The sequence below is a fragment of the Callospermophilus lateralis genome, chromosome 19 (genome assembly GCF_048772815.1).
Source record: "Callospermophilus lateralis isolate mCalLat2 chromosome 19, mCalLat2.hap1, whole genome shotgun sequence".
Lineage (NCBI taxonomy): Eukaryota > Metazoa > Chordata > Mammalia > Rodentia > Sciuridae > Callospermophilus > Callospermophilus lateralis.
In genome coordinates this window covers 6,913,446-6,930,458 of record NC_135323.1, presented here as the reverse complement: position 1 = coordinate 6,930,458, position 17,013 = coordinate 6,913,446, and the positions used below count along the sequence as shown (strand labels likewise).

Below are 17,013 nucleotides of genomic sequence, written 5' to 3'. Positions count from 1 at the left end.
TGTACTGACCTTCCATTAACTGGGAGGGTTCAGAGCATAGACTATAGTTGAATTCTGCTTCAGAATTGAATATGGCTTTACTGTGGCATAAATATGACATGACTTGTGACAAGGACCTGCCCTTTGCCTCTTTGTCACTTTCTGTGAAAAGGATGAGAGTTATATCTACCCACCAAGGTGGTTTTGAGAACTGTAAAAATATGTGTAAAATGCTCAGAAGATTGTATTATGAATGGCAAATAATGCTCTCGTCAGAAGGTGAGAAAAATGGCATTTTGTTAATTTTATTTTAAGCAATAGTAAGTTGTACTTATAAAAGTATATATTCTATATATGCAGAGTTTTAAGAATAAAAATGAATGAACTCATATGTATCTACCACCCTGCTTAAAAAATAGGATTTTACCAGTTTCTGAGAAGCCCTGAGTGGCCCTCCAGATGGGAATCCTATCCCCAGTCCAAAGGCTGTTCCTATCTTGATTTTCATGTCGATGAAACTAATAGTATTTGAGGAGAGGGTGTGGGTATTGAACTCAGGGGCACTTTATCACTTAACTATATCCCTAGCTGTTTTTATTTTTCAATTTGCGAAAGTTGCTGAGGCTGGCCTTGAACTTGTGATCCTCCTGCCTCAGCTTCCTGAGTCACTGAGATTACTGTCCTGGCTCAAGCTCATTTTATGGAAGAGTAAATTATGACACAGAAAGAGGATGGGTTGGCCAGGAGTAAGTTGCAAACATAGAGTTGGACCCTGGTTCTTGATTTTCCTATTCCACTGTAGTTGTTCATTCTATGTGGAAACCTGTAGGGTAGGAGAAGGCAGTGATGACCATTCTATCAACACCCTACCTCCTCTTGTTCTTCATGCTGGGACTAGCTTTGTGGCATTTCCTGGGATGAAAGGAGCTCCTTTCCAGAATGTTCTTAGCCAGTGTGCAGAGCCTACTTGTGTGCAGAACCCCTTTGGAGTCGGCTGGTTAGCACCTCCCACAGCTCCTGGTCCCATGCCACATATTGAATCTAGTGCTAGGCACATGCATACTGGAATATGCATGTGCGCGTGCGTGCGTGTGTGCGTGTGCGTGTGTGTGTGTGTGTGTGTGTGTGTGTGTGTTGGCTGTGTTTTGACTGCACCTGTTGCAGTGCTTTCCAGGGCTCCAGAGCATTTGCTGGTATTTAAAGACAGCATGGCATTTTGAGTGTGGGATTCTTTCTCTTGCTGGCTGAAGTGTTAAGCTGCATGACAGTATCTTGACCATAGAAGGCCCTTGTTTCAATCTTGATTACTGTCCTGTGTGTTTGGGAGCTCAGCCTTTATGTATGATTTTGTTCTCCCATGTTGGGCCTCTTAATGCACTAGGTATTAGTGCAGTTTTATTCACAGGTAAATTAACAGCATTTGGAAAGGGGGTGGGCTTCATTTGGCCCTGAGAGGCTTATGTGGTCTGAGACCTTTGGCTGGGAAAACTTTGTGTATGTGTTTTTGGTGCCATTTAATGGTGTAAGTGCCCATAACCTTTCCCTCTGAGTTTGGCCCGCTCAATCTCCTTGTAAATTAACTCATCAAATCCTCACAACAAGCTTTGGCTTTCCCCTCTGACTTGGAGACAAGAATCTGAGCTACAGACCAATGGCTAGTGAGTGGCAGAGTTGGCATCCCAGCCCATGCAGAACAGGAGCCCTAACATTTATGTAATGAATGGATCTGTCCATTCCAGGCCTGGGGCTGGTTCATATGCAAAAGTTTTAGACAGTTTCATAAGGAATGATTCAGCTGTCGGATTTCTTTATTCTGATAACGAAGACTTAGATTCTTCTTCACCAGGTTTGTAGGGGGAAAAAAACCTTTTAGAAGCCAAGACATGTTTTGGTAATCTAGCGGTGATTGCTCAAATATTGGGTGTGTAGAGAGCAGTGGCCTCCCCTGAGGCTGGGACTGTTTTCCTGGCACCAGTTCTTGTCTTTAGCCTCCAGCTTTTAAAATCATCCTTTATATAAACTCTTTGCTTCATTTGCAGTTTGTCCTTAAAGAGGGATCTGAGGAAATCCAGTCTACCCTCTTCCCCAACTTCAATCCCTTTGCCTGTCTGATAACAGACCCATGAGTTTTCTCTTTTTTTAGTGCTGGGCCTTTTGGGAAATGCTCATTGAATACCTGTTAGGAGTATGAGTAAATGAACTACTGTAAAAGTGTTCTAAATTGCATTTCAAAGTAGAGGGGGGAACTGCCTGTGATTCTCCAACCCTGATGCAATCTTTGTGAGCCATCTTGGATTGGGTGGGGGGTGGGGGGAGTGCTTCTTTAGCCAGGTGTAGGCCAGGCCATGGCTCCTCACTGAAACCTGGGGGAGTCTGTCATCCTTCTACTTTCTCCTCAGCCCCCTGCAAGACTGACTTGCCATCAGATAATTAAGAACTGTGAGTTGTGCTTTCAAAATATAGGGTTCTGTATTTTTAAAAAGTAAGGCTTCATGTACCTGACAATTAGTCTTCTAATTGCTGTCTGCAGCCTTGGAAGACTTGAGGTGTCTGGTATGTGAGGCTTGAAGAGAGGTGGAGAAGAAATTCATGGATCGTTTGTTTTCCTTGGCCTCCAAGTCCATTTGCATTTCAATCTATTTGTCAATCACATATTTGTTACATTTAGCAGTTTTGAATGCTGGTCACTGGTTATGTTGATGTATTGATGTTTTCCTAAACATTCCCTAGCAACTGAGCAGTGTGCTATGTACTACTTTTAAGCCTGTTTTTGGTGGATTTGAAAATGTAATTAGATCTCAAATTAATTTTCCCTTGAGGGTTTCTACTTCTGAAAGGGAGACTGCTGAGCTTAATACTCAAAAAGTGAAAGAAATTGAAACTCTTAAGTTCTTAAGTGCAAATTACATGAGACAATTTGAAGTTCTTTGAAAACTTTCATTTGTTTAAAACTTGTCTGTTTTTCTATCAGGCACTTGGTAGTCCTCCTTGAACTCTGGGTGGAAAGGAGTGGTGGGAACAGCTTGGGGAGCCCATGCAGAGAGCTCATGGACACCAGTGATGTGTGTTGACTGTACTACAGGTGTGGCCAGACCCACTTTTTCATAGGAGGTTCTCAACAGTCTTAACTTTGTCAATGACACTGACTGTCCTAGCTGAATTAAACTTAGGGGTTTGTCCTTCCTTGATCTCCATAGATCTATCGCATTTCCCTGAGATGATCCAGTTGCAGAAGCTTATCCTGGCAATGACACAGGAGCTAGGAGAGAGGACAGGAGGGATCTCTTGCTGAAGGGGACATTGGATGACTGCCAGGATTGGGGAGTGGGTGTTGTAAGGGTGATCTGGGAAGGCCTTGGCTGTGGGCAGCCAAGGGTGGAAGACTGCTGGTGAGGCAGGCCAAAGCACAGGTCTCATCTGGATTGGCTGTGTATTTTCATGTGTGTAGGAAAGGCCAGATATCAGATGGTAATGGGGGTTCTTAAGGAAACACTTGTGGAATGAACAGAGGGCCATCTTCTTGTGAACTCTTTTGTCAAAGTGCTTCATTATATGGGATGGGCAGAGGGACAGGGATAGTAGATGGACACATCTAGGATTTTGTTACTTTAAATTTCCCCAGAGACGTAAATTTCAGGAGCTATTGAGTAATGAAAAGGATTTACTTACCATAATTTTGGGTCACCAAATGAGTGGCAAATGGATTGGGCTGAGCTTGGAGGCGATGACTCACCCCCAAGCCCGAAGTTGGCTGGATTCTCAGGCTGCGTGTCCTCTGTAGGGCTGAGGGCTGGAAGGGCTGCTTGGAGTCTGGCAGGACCCTCTTTGGCACACAGGCCACTGGGCAGTGCATGTCCTCCAGAGCAGGGGTGGGCAGTATCAGATTTATATGCAGCTTGCTTCCTGCTTAAAAATGCTATAGAATTTGCTCTTTCAAAAGCAGCTATAGTCCCAAGCTCTTATTTTTCTAAATACTTATTTATGTATTTATGTTGATATTGGGTATTGAACCTAGAGGCCTTAAATCACAGAGCCACATCCCCTGCCCTTTTTATTTTTTTTTATTTTGAGACCGGGTCTTGCTTAGCGCCTTGCTAAATTGCTGAGGCTGGCTTTGAAATTGGGATCCTCCTGCTTCAGGCTCACAAGTTGTTAAGATTACAGGCATGCATCACTGCACCTGGCTTCAAATAAGCATTTAGATTTTGCTTTCAAAGTGAGATTCTCGGGCTGGGGTTGTGGCTCAGTGGGAGAGCACTTGCCTCGCACGTGTGAGGCACTGGGTTCGATCCTCAGCACCATATAAAAATAAATAAAGAAAATAAAGGTATTGTGTCCAAAAAGAAAAAGAAAAAAGTGAGATTCTCAAGCTTTTCATTTCACAACTGATGCTTCGAAATGCTTTAAAAAGATAATATTTCATCTTTTCCCTTTATTGCAAATTTTAAATCATTCATAGCCATAGCCAGGCACAATGGTGCATGCCTATAATCCCAGTGGCTCAGGAGGCCAAGGCAGAGGATCACATGTTTGAGGCCAGCCTCAGCAACTTAGACTTTGTCTCAAAATAAAAAATAAAAAGGGATGGGGATGTGGCTTGGTAATAAAGCACCCCTTGTTAAAGCCCCAGTTATCACCAAACCAAAAACAAATCAACAAAAAAACATAGCTATGGCAGCAAGTTAGGACTACCTTGAGAGATGGCAAGTGCATCCTGTTGACCCTGTAAAGATTGCTGCCTGGGAGTGGCCCTGAGAGGTGCTTAGCTGCCATGCTGTGACCATAGCAGGAAAGAAATTGCAGAATTCCACACAGGCAGAAGGTTGCCATGGACAGGTCTCTCTATCATTATATCCATAAGAGTGTCATGGTGAGGTGACCAGTGTCTGGGAGCCCAGGAGTGGTATGTGACTGTGGGCTTTAGCCTCAGGAGGCACAGGCCCTTATGGGTGGCCTTGTGCCTCATGCTACTCTTTTGTGGTTTGAAGTATCCAGTGGGTGTCAGAATGACCCTATGGGGTGTTTAGAGGTACTGAGGTATCTGGCTGGTACCATGGGCACTGTCTGGAGGTGGCCGTGCCATGGCCCAGCCACACTTACGTGACTTGAGAGCTGTACCTACTTCCAGCCCTTTGCACTGACTAGTCCTCTGCTGAAAGTCTATATTCAGATGTCTTTGGGACTTTCCCCTCCTCCTTGAGTGTTTGCTCAGATGTTACCTGCCCAGTAAAGGCTTCTTTGGTTGAATGTGTACTACCCCCACCCACATAATCCCATCCTCCTTCCCAGTGTGGCTTCTTGAGGGCCTGGACTTGCTTTTTTTTTTTTTTCTTCTTCGTATCTCCAGTGATCTGGCAGTGCAGGCCCTGTGGCAGGTGTTTAGTGGACATTGTAGATCTGAGGGACTGGTGGTACCACATGGTTGGAGGTGCTGGGAAGGCCTTGCCATCTCACATAGACCATGTGATGGACAAGGGGGGGTTGTGAGTCTGTATTACATCATGTGTTGTGTTATTGCCACTTTAAAAATCCAGAGTTCTTTCCACACATCACTTGGATGTTGATTTCAAAATGACTGGTCTCTCTTTGTGGTTCTGGGAATTGAAACCATGGCCTCATAGGCAAGCATTTTACCATCCATGGTCAAAATATAAAATATTTTATTGTTTTTATTTAGACACAGATCTTGCTAAGTTGGCTGTGTTGGCCTCTACTTGCCAATCCTCCTGCTCCAGCCTCCTGAGCAGTTGGATTAAGGCATGCACCACCATGCCTGGCTGAGTTTTCTTTCTAATTTGTGAAGGCTGCTGCATTTTGAATTTGAAACCTTAGGGGAAAGTGAAACTTATATGTGTGAAGCAGGGCTGTGGATGTGGCTCAGTGGTAGAGCTTTGCGTTGCATGCATAAAGCCTTAGGTTCAATCCCCGGTGCTGCAAAAAAATAATAAATAAAAACTTTTAGGGGCTGGGGTTGTGGCTCAGTGGTAGAGTACTTGCCTAGCACATGTGAGGAACTGGGTTTGATCCTCAGCAGCACATAAAAATAAATAAATAAAATAAAGGCATGTGTACATCAGCAACTTATTTATTTTATTTTATTTTTAAATGTAGCCAGTTACAGTGGCACATGCCAGTAATCCCAGTGACATAGAAGGCTGAGGAAGGAGGATCGCAAGTTCCAAGCCAGCCTCAGTAATTTAGTGAGATCTGCAACTTAGTGAAACTTTGTCTTAAAGTAAAAAAAGGGCTGGGCATGTGGCTCAGTGATAGAGCGCCCCTGAGTTCAGTCCCCAGTACTGCAGTCAATTAGAGCAGTCAGTAATGTAGCTATTGTTAGGCTAATGTAGCTAATTTAATTTTTTAATAATTTAATAATTTTTTAATGTAGCTATTGTTAGGCTAATGTAGCTAATTTAGCTATTGTTAGGCTTCAGGTTCCTAATGTAACTATGTCCCCCCTGCCATTGCAGTGTTGTATCAGCAACTGCACCATTCCTGAGCCCATGGCCACTCTGCCCAAATCCCTGGCCAGCCTGTGCTGTATCTCCATTGCAGCAAGGGATCTGCCCTGGGCCCTCCCAGCACCTATACATGTTTACATAGCTACCTCACCATTGTAATAGGATGGTTCTGGAGCAGGAGGTCAGCTTCTATGGGCAGGGACCATGTTTGTCTTCTGGCCATTTCCCCATGCCTTGCTAGCACAGTGGCATGTTTGCTGAGTAATTGGATGAATAGTGTAGTTAATTTACCTCCTTTAAGAAACTGAGCGGGGATATGACTCAGTTTGTAGAGTATTTGCCTAGCATGCACAGGTCCCTGGGTTCAATCCCCAGTACCACCAAAAAAAAAAAAAAAGAATTATTGAAGTCTTGAATTGGGTGTCAACATACCTTATATACAAACAGAGATATGAAAAATTGTGGTACATATGTGTATTAAGAATTGTAATGCAAAAAAGGTTCATGTATAATGGCATAAATTGACATGAACATACTTTATATAGAGAGATATGAAAGATTGTGCTCTATATGTGTAATAAGGATTGTAATGCATTTCACTGTTGTTGTGTATTTAAAAAAATAATAAAAAATCGATTAAAAAAAAAGAAAGAAAAGAAACTGAGAGCTGGAGATGAGGCTTAGGGGTAAAGTACTTGCCTGGCATGTATGAGGTCTTGAGTTCAATCCCCAGCACCACAAAAAATTAAGGAAGAAAGAAAGAAAGAAAATAAGTTCTTCAACTGGGAAGTCTTCAAAAAAAAAAAAAAAAAGCAGCAGCAGCAGCTTTGATAAGCAAAGTGAGTGACTATATTCTCATGAAATAACAAAAACTGTGTCTTTGAAGAGTGGTGTACCTTCAGAAGTCATTCCATGTCCTGGGCTAGATATAGCTGGGTGTGCTAAAGGCCCTGGATCTCTTCTTAAGCCTTCTAGGGCTGTGAATGTGAAGTTGCTATGAGCTATGAGCTGTACAAAGAACATAAATGTGCCTGCTGAGGGTGGTTGAAGGGCCTGGGGGTAGGTTCCTGAGGATGAGTGCAGAAATCCTAGGTGGAGGAAGACGGTGGCTGTAGGTGCTCCCCACTCCCCATTCCTGCCCTGCCATTCTACCTCACCCCTGCATCTCGTTAACCTGGCTGTTGCTTTTTACTTCATGCCCATGAAACAGAAGCAGCTTGACTTAGCTCAGGTTCTAGAGCATTCTGCACCTGCCCATGACCCTGTTGATGGTTTCAGACAGATGTCCACAGCAAAGACAGATAACTAACTAGTTTATGTTGATTTATATTAAGGTGCCATGTTTGCCTTCAAGGAGAGGCTTATTGATGCCTTAAGACTTTTCATTGGAAATGTACTTTGGACGGGGGCTGGGGGGGGGCTGCAGTTATAGCTCAGTGATAGTAAAGCGCTTGCCTAGCATATGTGAGGCACTGGGTTCGATCCTCAGCACCACATTAAAAAAAAATTATAAAGATATTGTGTCCATCTACAACTGAAAAAAAAATTGTACTTTAGCTGAGTGACATTGCCAAGTATTTTAAAGGAAAGACTTAGCATTGGGTACATGGATGTTTATAGTTGAGAAAGACCTGGGCTGAAACCTCTCTCTTGAAATAGGCTCTGGGAAGTGTATGGGATGTACTTTTTGTCTAGCCACTGACTGTCATGGTGTATAGATCACCCTCAGGGTGCAGTGCTCATCAAAGACTCATGGGAGAAGCTCCTTTACCTGCTGCTGTGTCTACTGGGTGGGTAATGACTCTGTCTGTGGAAGGTGACTCCCCCTGCAGGAAACAGCTGCTCAGGGTGGGCTCTGATGGCTACAGGTCACATGGACTTAGTGTTTCTCCTGTTCTAGTTGTCTGGCTGGTTGTGTTTCTGTTCTGTAGCAGCTTGCTGTACCATGGAAGAAACAGTGTGTTCTTCATAGTAGCTGGACCTAGGTTTCTTGGTGTTCTTTTCATCCCTATTTCATGCTGAGAGTTTGCTTTGTTAGTTTAAAAAAAAAAAATCAGAAATTATTGGGTATAATCTTACAGCAAGTGAAATGTCAAAGGCTGGCATTTGGAAACAGCATTGTCAAGCAGAGTTCCAGCCAAAACCTGTGTTGTGACCAGCTGAGCCAGGAGTCCAAGAGAAATTGGACCAGACAAATACTGGCGCCTGGGTGGCGTTTCCTCAGACACGGCCCTGGGTGCCTTTCCACTTGGTGGGGAGGGGATGGCATGCCAGCTCTTATAAGGAGGACAGCTTCTACCCAGACCTTCAGGTTCATGGCATCTTTGCTGGTTTGGTGTGCCTCATTCTCTGCTGCTGAGGAAGCAGCTATGTCACCTTAGCCTCTATGGGCTCAGTTCCTAAGGCTTTCCTCCCACTGCTTTTGCACCCTCTTGAGCCACTCCTACCCTCCCTCCTATGGGCTTGTAGGCTCTTGGGTTCCTTAAGTGTGCTTGGTGTTATGCTTGTTCTTCCCCAGCTCAGTGTCTCTCACCTTGAAGTTACAGCCCTTGATGGGAATCTTACTACCATTTTATGCTGTTTGTATCACAAAACTAAGTTTTGTCATTTCCAAAACATTTTATTAGGATTTTTAAGGTTCTTCTCAGACTGAAGACACACCTTATCCTCTCTGAGGATCCTGGTGATCCTGTCCCTGGGTGTAGCTGAGCTCTGGAGGGGCTGCTGAAGATCTCCTAGGGTCAGGCAGAGTCTGTGAATCTGGAGCAGGGTTCTCAGTAGGAACTGTCAACCCCTGGGTCTGATAATTTTTTGTTGTGGGGGCGTTATCTTCATTCTAGGATGTTTAGCAGAGTCCCTGCCTCTGCCCATTAGATGCTAATTAGATGCTTATTTCCTCCCCCAAGAATGACAACCCAAAATGTCTCTAGTTTTTGCCAAGTCTCACCAGGGGGTGCAAAACTGCTCTGATTGAGAGATTCTGCAATAGAATGTGTTCCAGGACACCTAAGTTCTTTGGACTGAGCCCTCCTGGTGATGTGAGTAGCACTGCATCTCTCCTGGCTTTAGCATGGCCCTGTGCCCAGCAGTTCCCATCATGAGCCACAGGAGAGGCAGCCCTAGGACTGTGCCCATGACTAGCCAGGCAGTTGCCTGCTCTCACACCCACTGCTTATGTACTGAGCACATGCAGTCCTCTGGAAGGAAGGAGTTTTGGCGGCACATCTAGCCTAATCAAGTGCTTTTGGGCCTAGGGTTTGAAGTCCTCTGCATCAAAACTGGTCAACATGGAGTGGCACACCCATAGTGAAAACAGCTGCTCTGAAATGCCACCATGGTTGTCTTTTTGACTCAGTTGAGTCTTACTCAGCTATCCCCCCAATACCAGTAATAGCAAAACACACTTCCTGTCCTTTGAATCTCAGCTCTGATGGCACCTCTAGTCTTTTCACACATGTGAGTGTTTTCCATGGTGCTTACTCTCCTTTGTGGACAGATGTTAGCAATGTGGCAATGATGCTCTACTTCCTCTCATGTCAGTCCTACCTGATGTCTTGGAGTCTGTTGGGACAAGTCATGCTGTCAATTCATCCCTGTGGTTTCTAATAACACCCTCCACTGGTCTGGCTGCAACTGTCATGGAGTATGGGAGTTGTGGGGTCATACCACCTAGTTTTGGTGCCTGGACGAGGGGCTTGCTGAGCCCAGGTTAGGTACACACTTCCCCCTTTGAGGGCAGTGCTTTCTTGTGAGCATCCGTTCTAACAGCCTTTATATATTATTTATTTTTTATATTGAGACAGGATCTCACTAAGTTGCCAGAATTGGCATTTACCTTGTGATCTTCCTGCCTCAGTCTCCTGAGTGGCTGGAATTATAGATGAACTTTTTTTTAGTACCAGGGGTTGAACCCATGGGCTCTTAACCACTGAGACAAACCCCTAGGCCTTTCTATTTTTTATTATAAAACAGGATCTTGCTAAGTTGCTGAGGCTGACTTTGAACTTGCAATGCTGCCTCAGCCTTCCAAGCTGGTGCTATTACAGGCATGAGCCACTGTGCCCAGCACACTTTTTGGGTTTTAAGGAAACAATGCATCCTCTTGGACATCTAAATTGAGGCTACTTTTATTAGTTGTATTAATAAATTTGTTTGTCTTTTTTGTGCATTTCATGGTATCAAGATGTGTACCTCTTCTCTTTTTTTTTGGTTGGGGGTTAGGTATCAGGGATCGAACTCAAGGGCACTCAACACTGAGCCACATCCCCAGCCCTATTTTGTATTTTATTTAGAGACAGGGTCTCAGTGAGTTGCTTAGCACCTAATTGTTGCTGAAGCTGACTTTGAACTCCTGATCCTCCTGTCTCAGCCTCCTGAGTGGCTAGGATTATAGGTGTGGATTGACTGAGCACCTTTTCTTGCTTTTGGTGGCTGAACTGTTGTCTTGTGGCTCACTCTTGATTATTGTGGGTCCACCTGTGTTTCTTGTCTTTTTTTTTTTTTTTAAATTAGTTATACATTAGTAATTGGGTTCATCCTGACAAACTCATACAGGCATGGAATTTGATTGCATTTCAATCTCCCCAATCCCTCTCCCCCACTTTTCTTTCCTGTGTTTGGAATGTTTACTACCTTTCTGGAGCCCTGGCTGCTTCTTCTCTGTATATCATTCCCTGTTTATATGGAAAGAGAAAAATCCTTGTCTGCCCTTATAAACAGATGTGCTAACAGTTTAAGAAATAGCTGTGTGTCCACACTCCCTTTTTTATTTGAATTATGAAAACTGAGCATTCAGTTGTCTTCAGCCTTTTTCCAGGGGGCTGGTGCTGGGTACTGACCTAGGGCCTTGCACATGACTGCTCTACCACTGAGTTACATCCTTTTTAATTTTTATCTTTATTTTAAGATAGGGTCTCAATAAGTTGCTGAGCCTGGCCTTGGATTTATAATCCTCCTGCCTCAGCCTCCCCAGTTGCTTGGATTATAGGTATGGTCCACCACCCATGGTCAGTTTCAGGTTATTCTGATCAGTTTGTTTTTAGTGTTTGAAAGGGCCATGTGTTAGCCAGTGACAACCTGGCAGGCTGCTGTCCTGCCCTTCTATCCTATGGGGACGGTTGGGGAGACTTTGATTTTCAGATGCAGCATGGATTTTAGAAGCACATTGAAACAAGTCAGGTGCCCTCCTAGGTTCTTTAGTGGGCAGGAGTATGGAGACCTGCACCTAGGTGCTCCAAGTTCATTTTGTATTTTATATCACAGTCTAGTAATAAGTGGGCCTGTGTCATCATTGTGAGAACATGAGGGGCAGAGCAGGGGAAGGGGCTTTTCTGAGGATGAGTGCAATTTTCACATACTGCAGATTTAACTTTAAACACTTATCTGATTTTCTCAGATAAGTGTTTAAAGTTAAACTTCCATTTTTAACTGTGTTCCCCCTGAGGCTTTCATGTTTCAGTGTCTCATTGACAACTGTTCTGTTGTTGTTTTGTTGACATTTGCCTAATTGCTTTCCAAAATAATTTTAACAGCCACACCGGTTTTTTGTGCCAGCTGCAGTATGAATATGAATGTGCTTGCTCTATCATAGTCTTGCCAGCATTGGGTGTCTCTGTGTATTGTAAACACAGTTAATCACTGCTCTTATCTGCTCATCCCCCATAATTAAAATTCACAGTGCTGTCTTTGGTTGCCTTAGTTTGGCCTTAGAGAGTTGGTTGGAGACTCATGCAGCACTGAGAGAGAATTGAGGAGTGGTGGCTGGTGTGAGCAGGGGAGAGGGTGGCAGCCCCAGAGGAGTGAAGAAGGTCAGACTTCAGTCCATGTGTGCTGGACAGTGAACCATTTGTCTTACATTTCTCCTCTGTGTCCACAGTATGACGCTGTTCCCATTCAGTCCAGTGTGGTATTATGTGCCTGCCCGTCTCCATCAATGGTAAGGACCCAGACTGAGTCCGGCTCCGCTCCAGGCATTCCTAGCAGTGGCAGCAGGCAGGGCCCCACCATGGACAGCACTACAGCTGAGTCCCGGCCAAGCACCAACCCCCTGCAGCACACTGCCCAGCCACCACAGCCTCGTAAGAAACGGCCCGAAGACTTCAAGTTTGGGAAAATTCTTGGCGAGGGCTCTTTTTCAACAGTGAGTATGTTCTGCTGTTGCTTGTTAAATTACCATGTTTCTCTTGGGAAGGCCAACTGTTGTGGAACTAAGAGCTAGGCCACCTGAATGCAGGTAGCATTCTTCCTGGGAAGTGCTCCCAGGCTTCTTCCTAGTGTCTGTCTCCCGCTATAAAGTCCACTGGAGTCTTCTAGACTGGCTTCCGCAGCAGACCACCAGGAATGTGTCTAGAATGTCTAAACCTGATTTTGTAGATGAAAACTTTATAAAGCATCTCTTGGTGGGTGTGATGGCATACTTATGTAGTTCCAGCACCTAGGAAATGTGAGACAGGAGGATTGCTGGAGCCTCAGAGTTTGAGACCAGCCTAGGCAACATAGTGAGACCCATCTCAAAACATCTCTTGCTGGGATTGTAGCTCAGTGTAGAGCCCTTGCCTAGCACATGTGAGGCACTAGGCTGGATCCTCAGCACCTCAAACAAACAAACAAACAAATAGATAAATAAAACAAAGGTATTGTGTCCATCTACAACTAATGATTTGTGGTTGTTTTTTTTTAAATACAAGTTAATTTCATTCTAACCTGGCCTTAGCAGGTTACATTCTTTATTCTCCTGTCCCAAGGAAGTTTTTGTGTTCCTGAGATTGAAAGTTAGTATCTTTCAGACATTTTTTGTTAACAATTAATGCTTTTTTAAAAATTTTTTTGTAGTTGTAGATGGACAGAATGCCTTTATTTATTAATTTTTATGTGGTGCTGAGGATTGAACCCAGTGCCTTATGCATGCTAGGCAAGCACTTTACCACTAAGCTACAGCCCCAGCCCAACAATTAATCCTTTAAAAAAAAAAAAAAAAAGTCTCTTGATTTTTGTTTGTTTTAATATATAAATTAGATTTTTGGTGGGCTGGGGATGTGGCTCAAGGAGTAGTGCGCTCGCCTGGCATGCACGCAGCGCTGCGTTCAATCCTCAGCACCACATATAAAATAAAGATGTTGTGTCCGCCGAAAACTAAACAATAAATATAAAAAATAAAATAAAATAAATTAGATTTTTGTTCTTTCTTTCTTTTTTTTTTTTTTAATAAACAGTAACATTGTTATAGAACCACAGTAACATTGTCACAGATTTACCTGACTTGGGTTTTTCTCTTTGCTTTAAGAGAAAGCAAAGAAACAAAGGCTGATGGTAGCAGCCAGGTTGCTGAGGTGGGACCCAGGAAGCAGTGGGGGGGTGGGGGGGGCTGTGCAGGGTTGTGACGGCTCAGAAGAAGTTCTGGCTGTGGGTATACAATCTCAGTTCAAAAGTGCCTCCACAAATTGCGACCTCTACACTGGCCTTCAGTATCAGATGGGCACTTCAGGATGGCCCTGGAGGCACCTCACCCTGAGAAAGTTCTGAATAACCAGTCTTTCTTGCCAGCCTTGTGAAGAAACCATATGTGGAATTGTGGAATTTGTTGTTTTTTCCTCCTCTGTTTTACATTTATGAATGATTCTAAAATACAAAGAACATGGAATATAGCTCACTGCATTCATAATGTCTTGTCATTTTGTTTTACTTAATGTTAACTTTTGCTGCCCTTCTACTTTTTTTTTTTTTTTTTTTTTTGGTACTGGGGGTTGAACCCAGTGAGCTTTACCATTGAGCTATATTCCCAGCCCTTAAAAAAAAAATTAACTATTTGTGTATTTTTACGATACTGAATATTGAACCTGGGGGTGCTTTACCACTGAGCTCTATCCCCAGCCCTTTTTATTTTTTTTTCTTGAGACTGGGTCTCACTAAGTTGCCCAGGCTAGACTTGAACTTGTGATCCTCCTGACTACATCTCCTGAGTCACTGGGATGGCAGATGTGCATCACTGTGCCCTGTTTTCCTCTTACACTTGTAACTTAGATTTCTAATAGCAACTTTTATGAATAATATTCTTTATAAAAGGATTGTGCCTTCGTGAAAAAGCCCTCAAGTATGAAGATAGTTCCGGTTGTTCTGTACTTAACTACCGTTTAAGAGAGAGGAAACTGCCTGGATAACCCTGGGCAGTAGTACAACCCCAATTTTTTGTTCTCACTACTTAGATTATCCAAAATTCTCCTCTCAGTTTGATATTTTTACATTTATCTCAACTGGAAGGGAGGATTTACTTGTGGCATTGCTTGTGTCCCTGGATTAGGGATTGCGGAGTAGGTGTCACCCTTTCTGGGTGATGCAATCATCATTCCCCTTACCCTGTGCAGTTTTGGACCTGGCCACAAGGTGCCTGGGAAAGTGCTGTGAGCCAGGGGCTCCTTCTCCCACTGTTTAGAATCTGTAGCCCTGAGTCTCAAATTGGTGTTACCCTCCCTTCTTTCTCACCATTACTTAAATAGAGACCACTTAAATTTAGATTTCCAGGGGAGAGGCACAATTACAAGGTTGTACCAGGATCTTGAGTTGGCAGAGCTTGGTGTTAGTGCAATAGAGGGAAGAGGTCCTGAGAATACTACTATATCTGGGACAGCCTGCCATCACCCTGGGTAATGTGAAGGGATATGTTGCACCTGAATCTCTGGAAAAGGACCCCCTCCTTTCCTGTGGAAACCTGTTAATAAATTGCTAACTTTAGACAACCAGAAAGATTACATAAATATGGTCTTAGAGAGGATTCTACTAAATAAGAGTACTCTCTAATAGTTCTTTCCCTTTCCTATTTATGAATCTAGCACATGCTTTTGTGAAGGAATGTGACATTGTATAAATGCATAACCCAGAGAAGAATGTTCTGCCTTGGCCGCTTCCTTCAGCTTCAGTGACTGAAAACCATCCATACACAGCACATTCCTTAGGAAAGATTTTTGAGATTTTTCCACCTGAGTGCATATAACCCGACCTTGTTCACAATAATGGCCAGGCGTCTCAAAGTGCTTTTCCAGGACCACGCCTGAGGAGTTCTATCAGGCATCCTGTCATGGGATTTGACTCACAATGAGGGATTGAGTGGACCTCATCCTCCCATCAGGCCCAGGAATTTTACAGGGACTAGTTTCATCTGCTCTCTGTTCCTTAGGCTGTTGCTCTTCAGAGGTCTTAGGCACATTTGCACCCATAGGCTGTGGTGGGATCTACTGTGACAAAGCTGTCTTGGCAAGCTCTGGCCAAACCTTGGGCCCATCAACTACTTCCACTTTGGTGCCTCAAGTGTGGCCAGGGTTTATTCAGTCTTTCCACATCCACACTTGGGGATGCCACACTGGGCACTTTGCCCCTGAAGTGGAGTTTGAACCACAGGGTCGGTTGTGCTTCTGAGGTGGCAGTGTGAGGGTGTCCTGAGTAGGTAGCTTACTCCTGTGCTGGTTTACTTCCCTGTGCCCTTTATAGCTGTGGTCATATTTGCATCATCTGATGAAATGTGTGGTAGAAATTATTAGCAATTATTTTAAAATCTAAGTTTAGGGCATCTTTTTGCATTGTACATATACCGGAAGGATATGTTCTTTTTTTTAATATATTTTTTTTAGTTTTAGATGGACATATAATATTTTATGTGGTGCTGAGGATTGAACCCAATGCCTCACACATGCTAGGAAAGCACTTTGCTACTGAACTACAGCCCCAGCCCTGGAAGGGCTTCGTCTTTTTTTTAAGGGCGTGTTCTTAAAGTTATTTTTTGAAGAAATTCCAAGGACCCACTTGTGGCATTTGGATATGTTAGTCTATGAGGTTGTCCCCCCCAACTGCTGTCAGTATTGGGGATTGAACCCAGGGTCTGGGTCTGGTGCTTGCTAGACAAGGGCTCTACCACTGAAATTTTTTTAAATTTTATTTTGTGATGGGGTTTCACTAAGTTAACTTGCTTGTGATTCTCTTGCCTCAGCCTCCTTAGTAGCTAGAGATTACAGGTGTGCACCGGTGTGCCCAGCTACAAGGTTCTTTTTTTTTTTTTTTTTGATACCTGGGATTGAACCCAGGGGCACTTAAGCAACAAGCCACATCCCCAGTCCTTTCTTGTATTTTATTTAGAGACAGGGTCTCACTAAGTGTCTTAGGGCCTCACTGAGTTGCTGAGGCTGGTTTTGGATTTGTGATCCTCCTGCCTCGGCCTTTTGAGCCGCTGGGATATAGGCTTGTGCCACTGTACTTTCCTATAAGGTTCTTGAATTTATACTTTCATGGCACTATGAGGACCAATAGCAGCTGAGCCTTCTGAAAACAGTGGAGAGATTTAAATGTTTTTTCTTAACTGTTAAAACACATTTACATTAGCAGTGGCTTTGTACTTTTGTTTGTTAGTACAGAACCCAAAGGATTTATGTAATTTCAAACCTCCAGTAGGATGAGGAAGTCCATGTCTCTTCAGACTGTCTCCTGGTTATTACAGTGTGTGTTCTTTTCCTTCTCTTTTCCCCTTTTTTTCCCCAAACCAGGTTGTCTTGGCCCGAGAACTGGCTACCTCCAGAGAATATGCTAGTAA

The 17,013-nt window shown here is 43.7% G+C and overlaps 1 protein-coding gene across 5 annotated transcripts in view; it reads left to right on the top strand.

Moving 5' to 3' along the window:
* Positions 1-17,013, top strand: part of Pdpk1 (3-phosphoinositide dependent protein kinase 1) — a 70,735-nt gene that overhangs the window by 17,560 nt on the left and 36,162 nt on the right. For all 5 annotated transcript variants that reach the window (XR_013089466.2, XR_013089465.2, XR_013089464.2 and 2 more), the window contains exons 2-3: positions 12,316-12,579; positions 16,967-17,009. Coding sequence is in view for 2 of the 5 variants with exons in the window: in XM_076840978.2 (XP_076697093.1) it covers positions 12,316-12,579; positions 16,967-17,009 (307 nt within the window). In the remaining 3 variants the exon portion in view is untranslated. The remainder of the gene's footprint in view (positions 1-12,315; positions 12,580-16,966; positions 17,010-17,013) is intronic.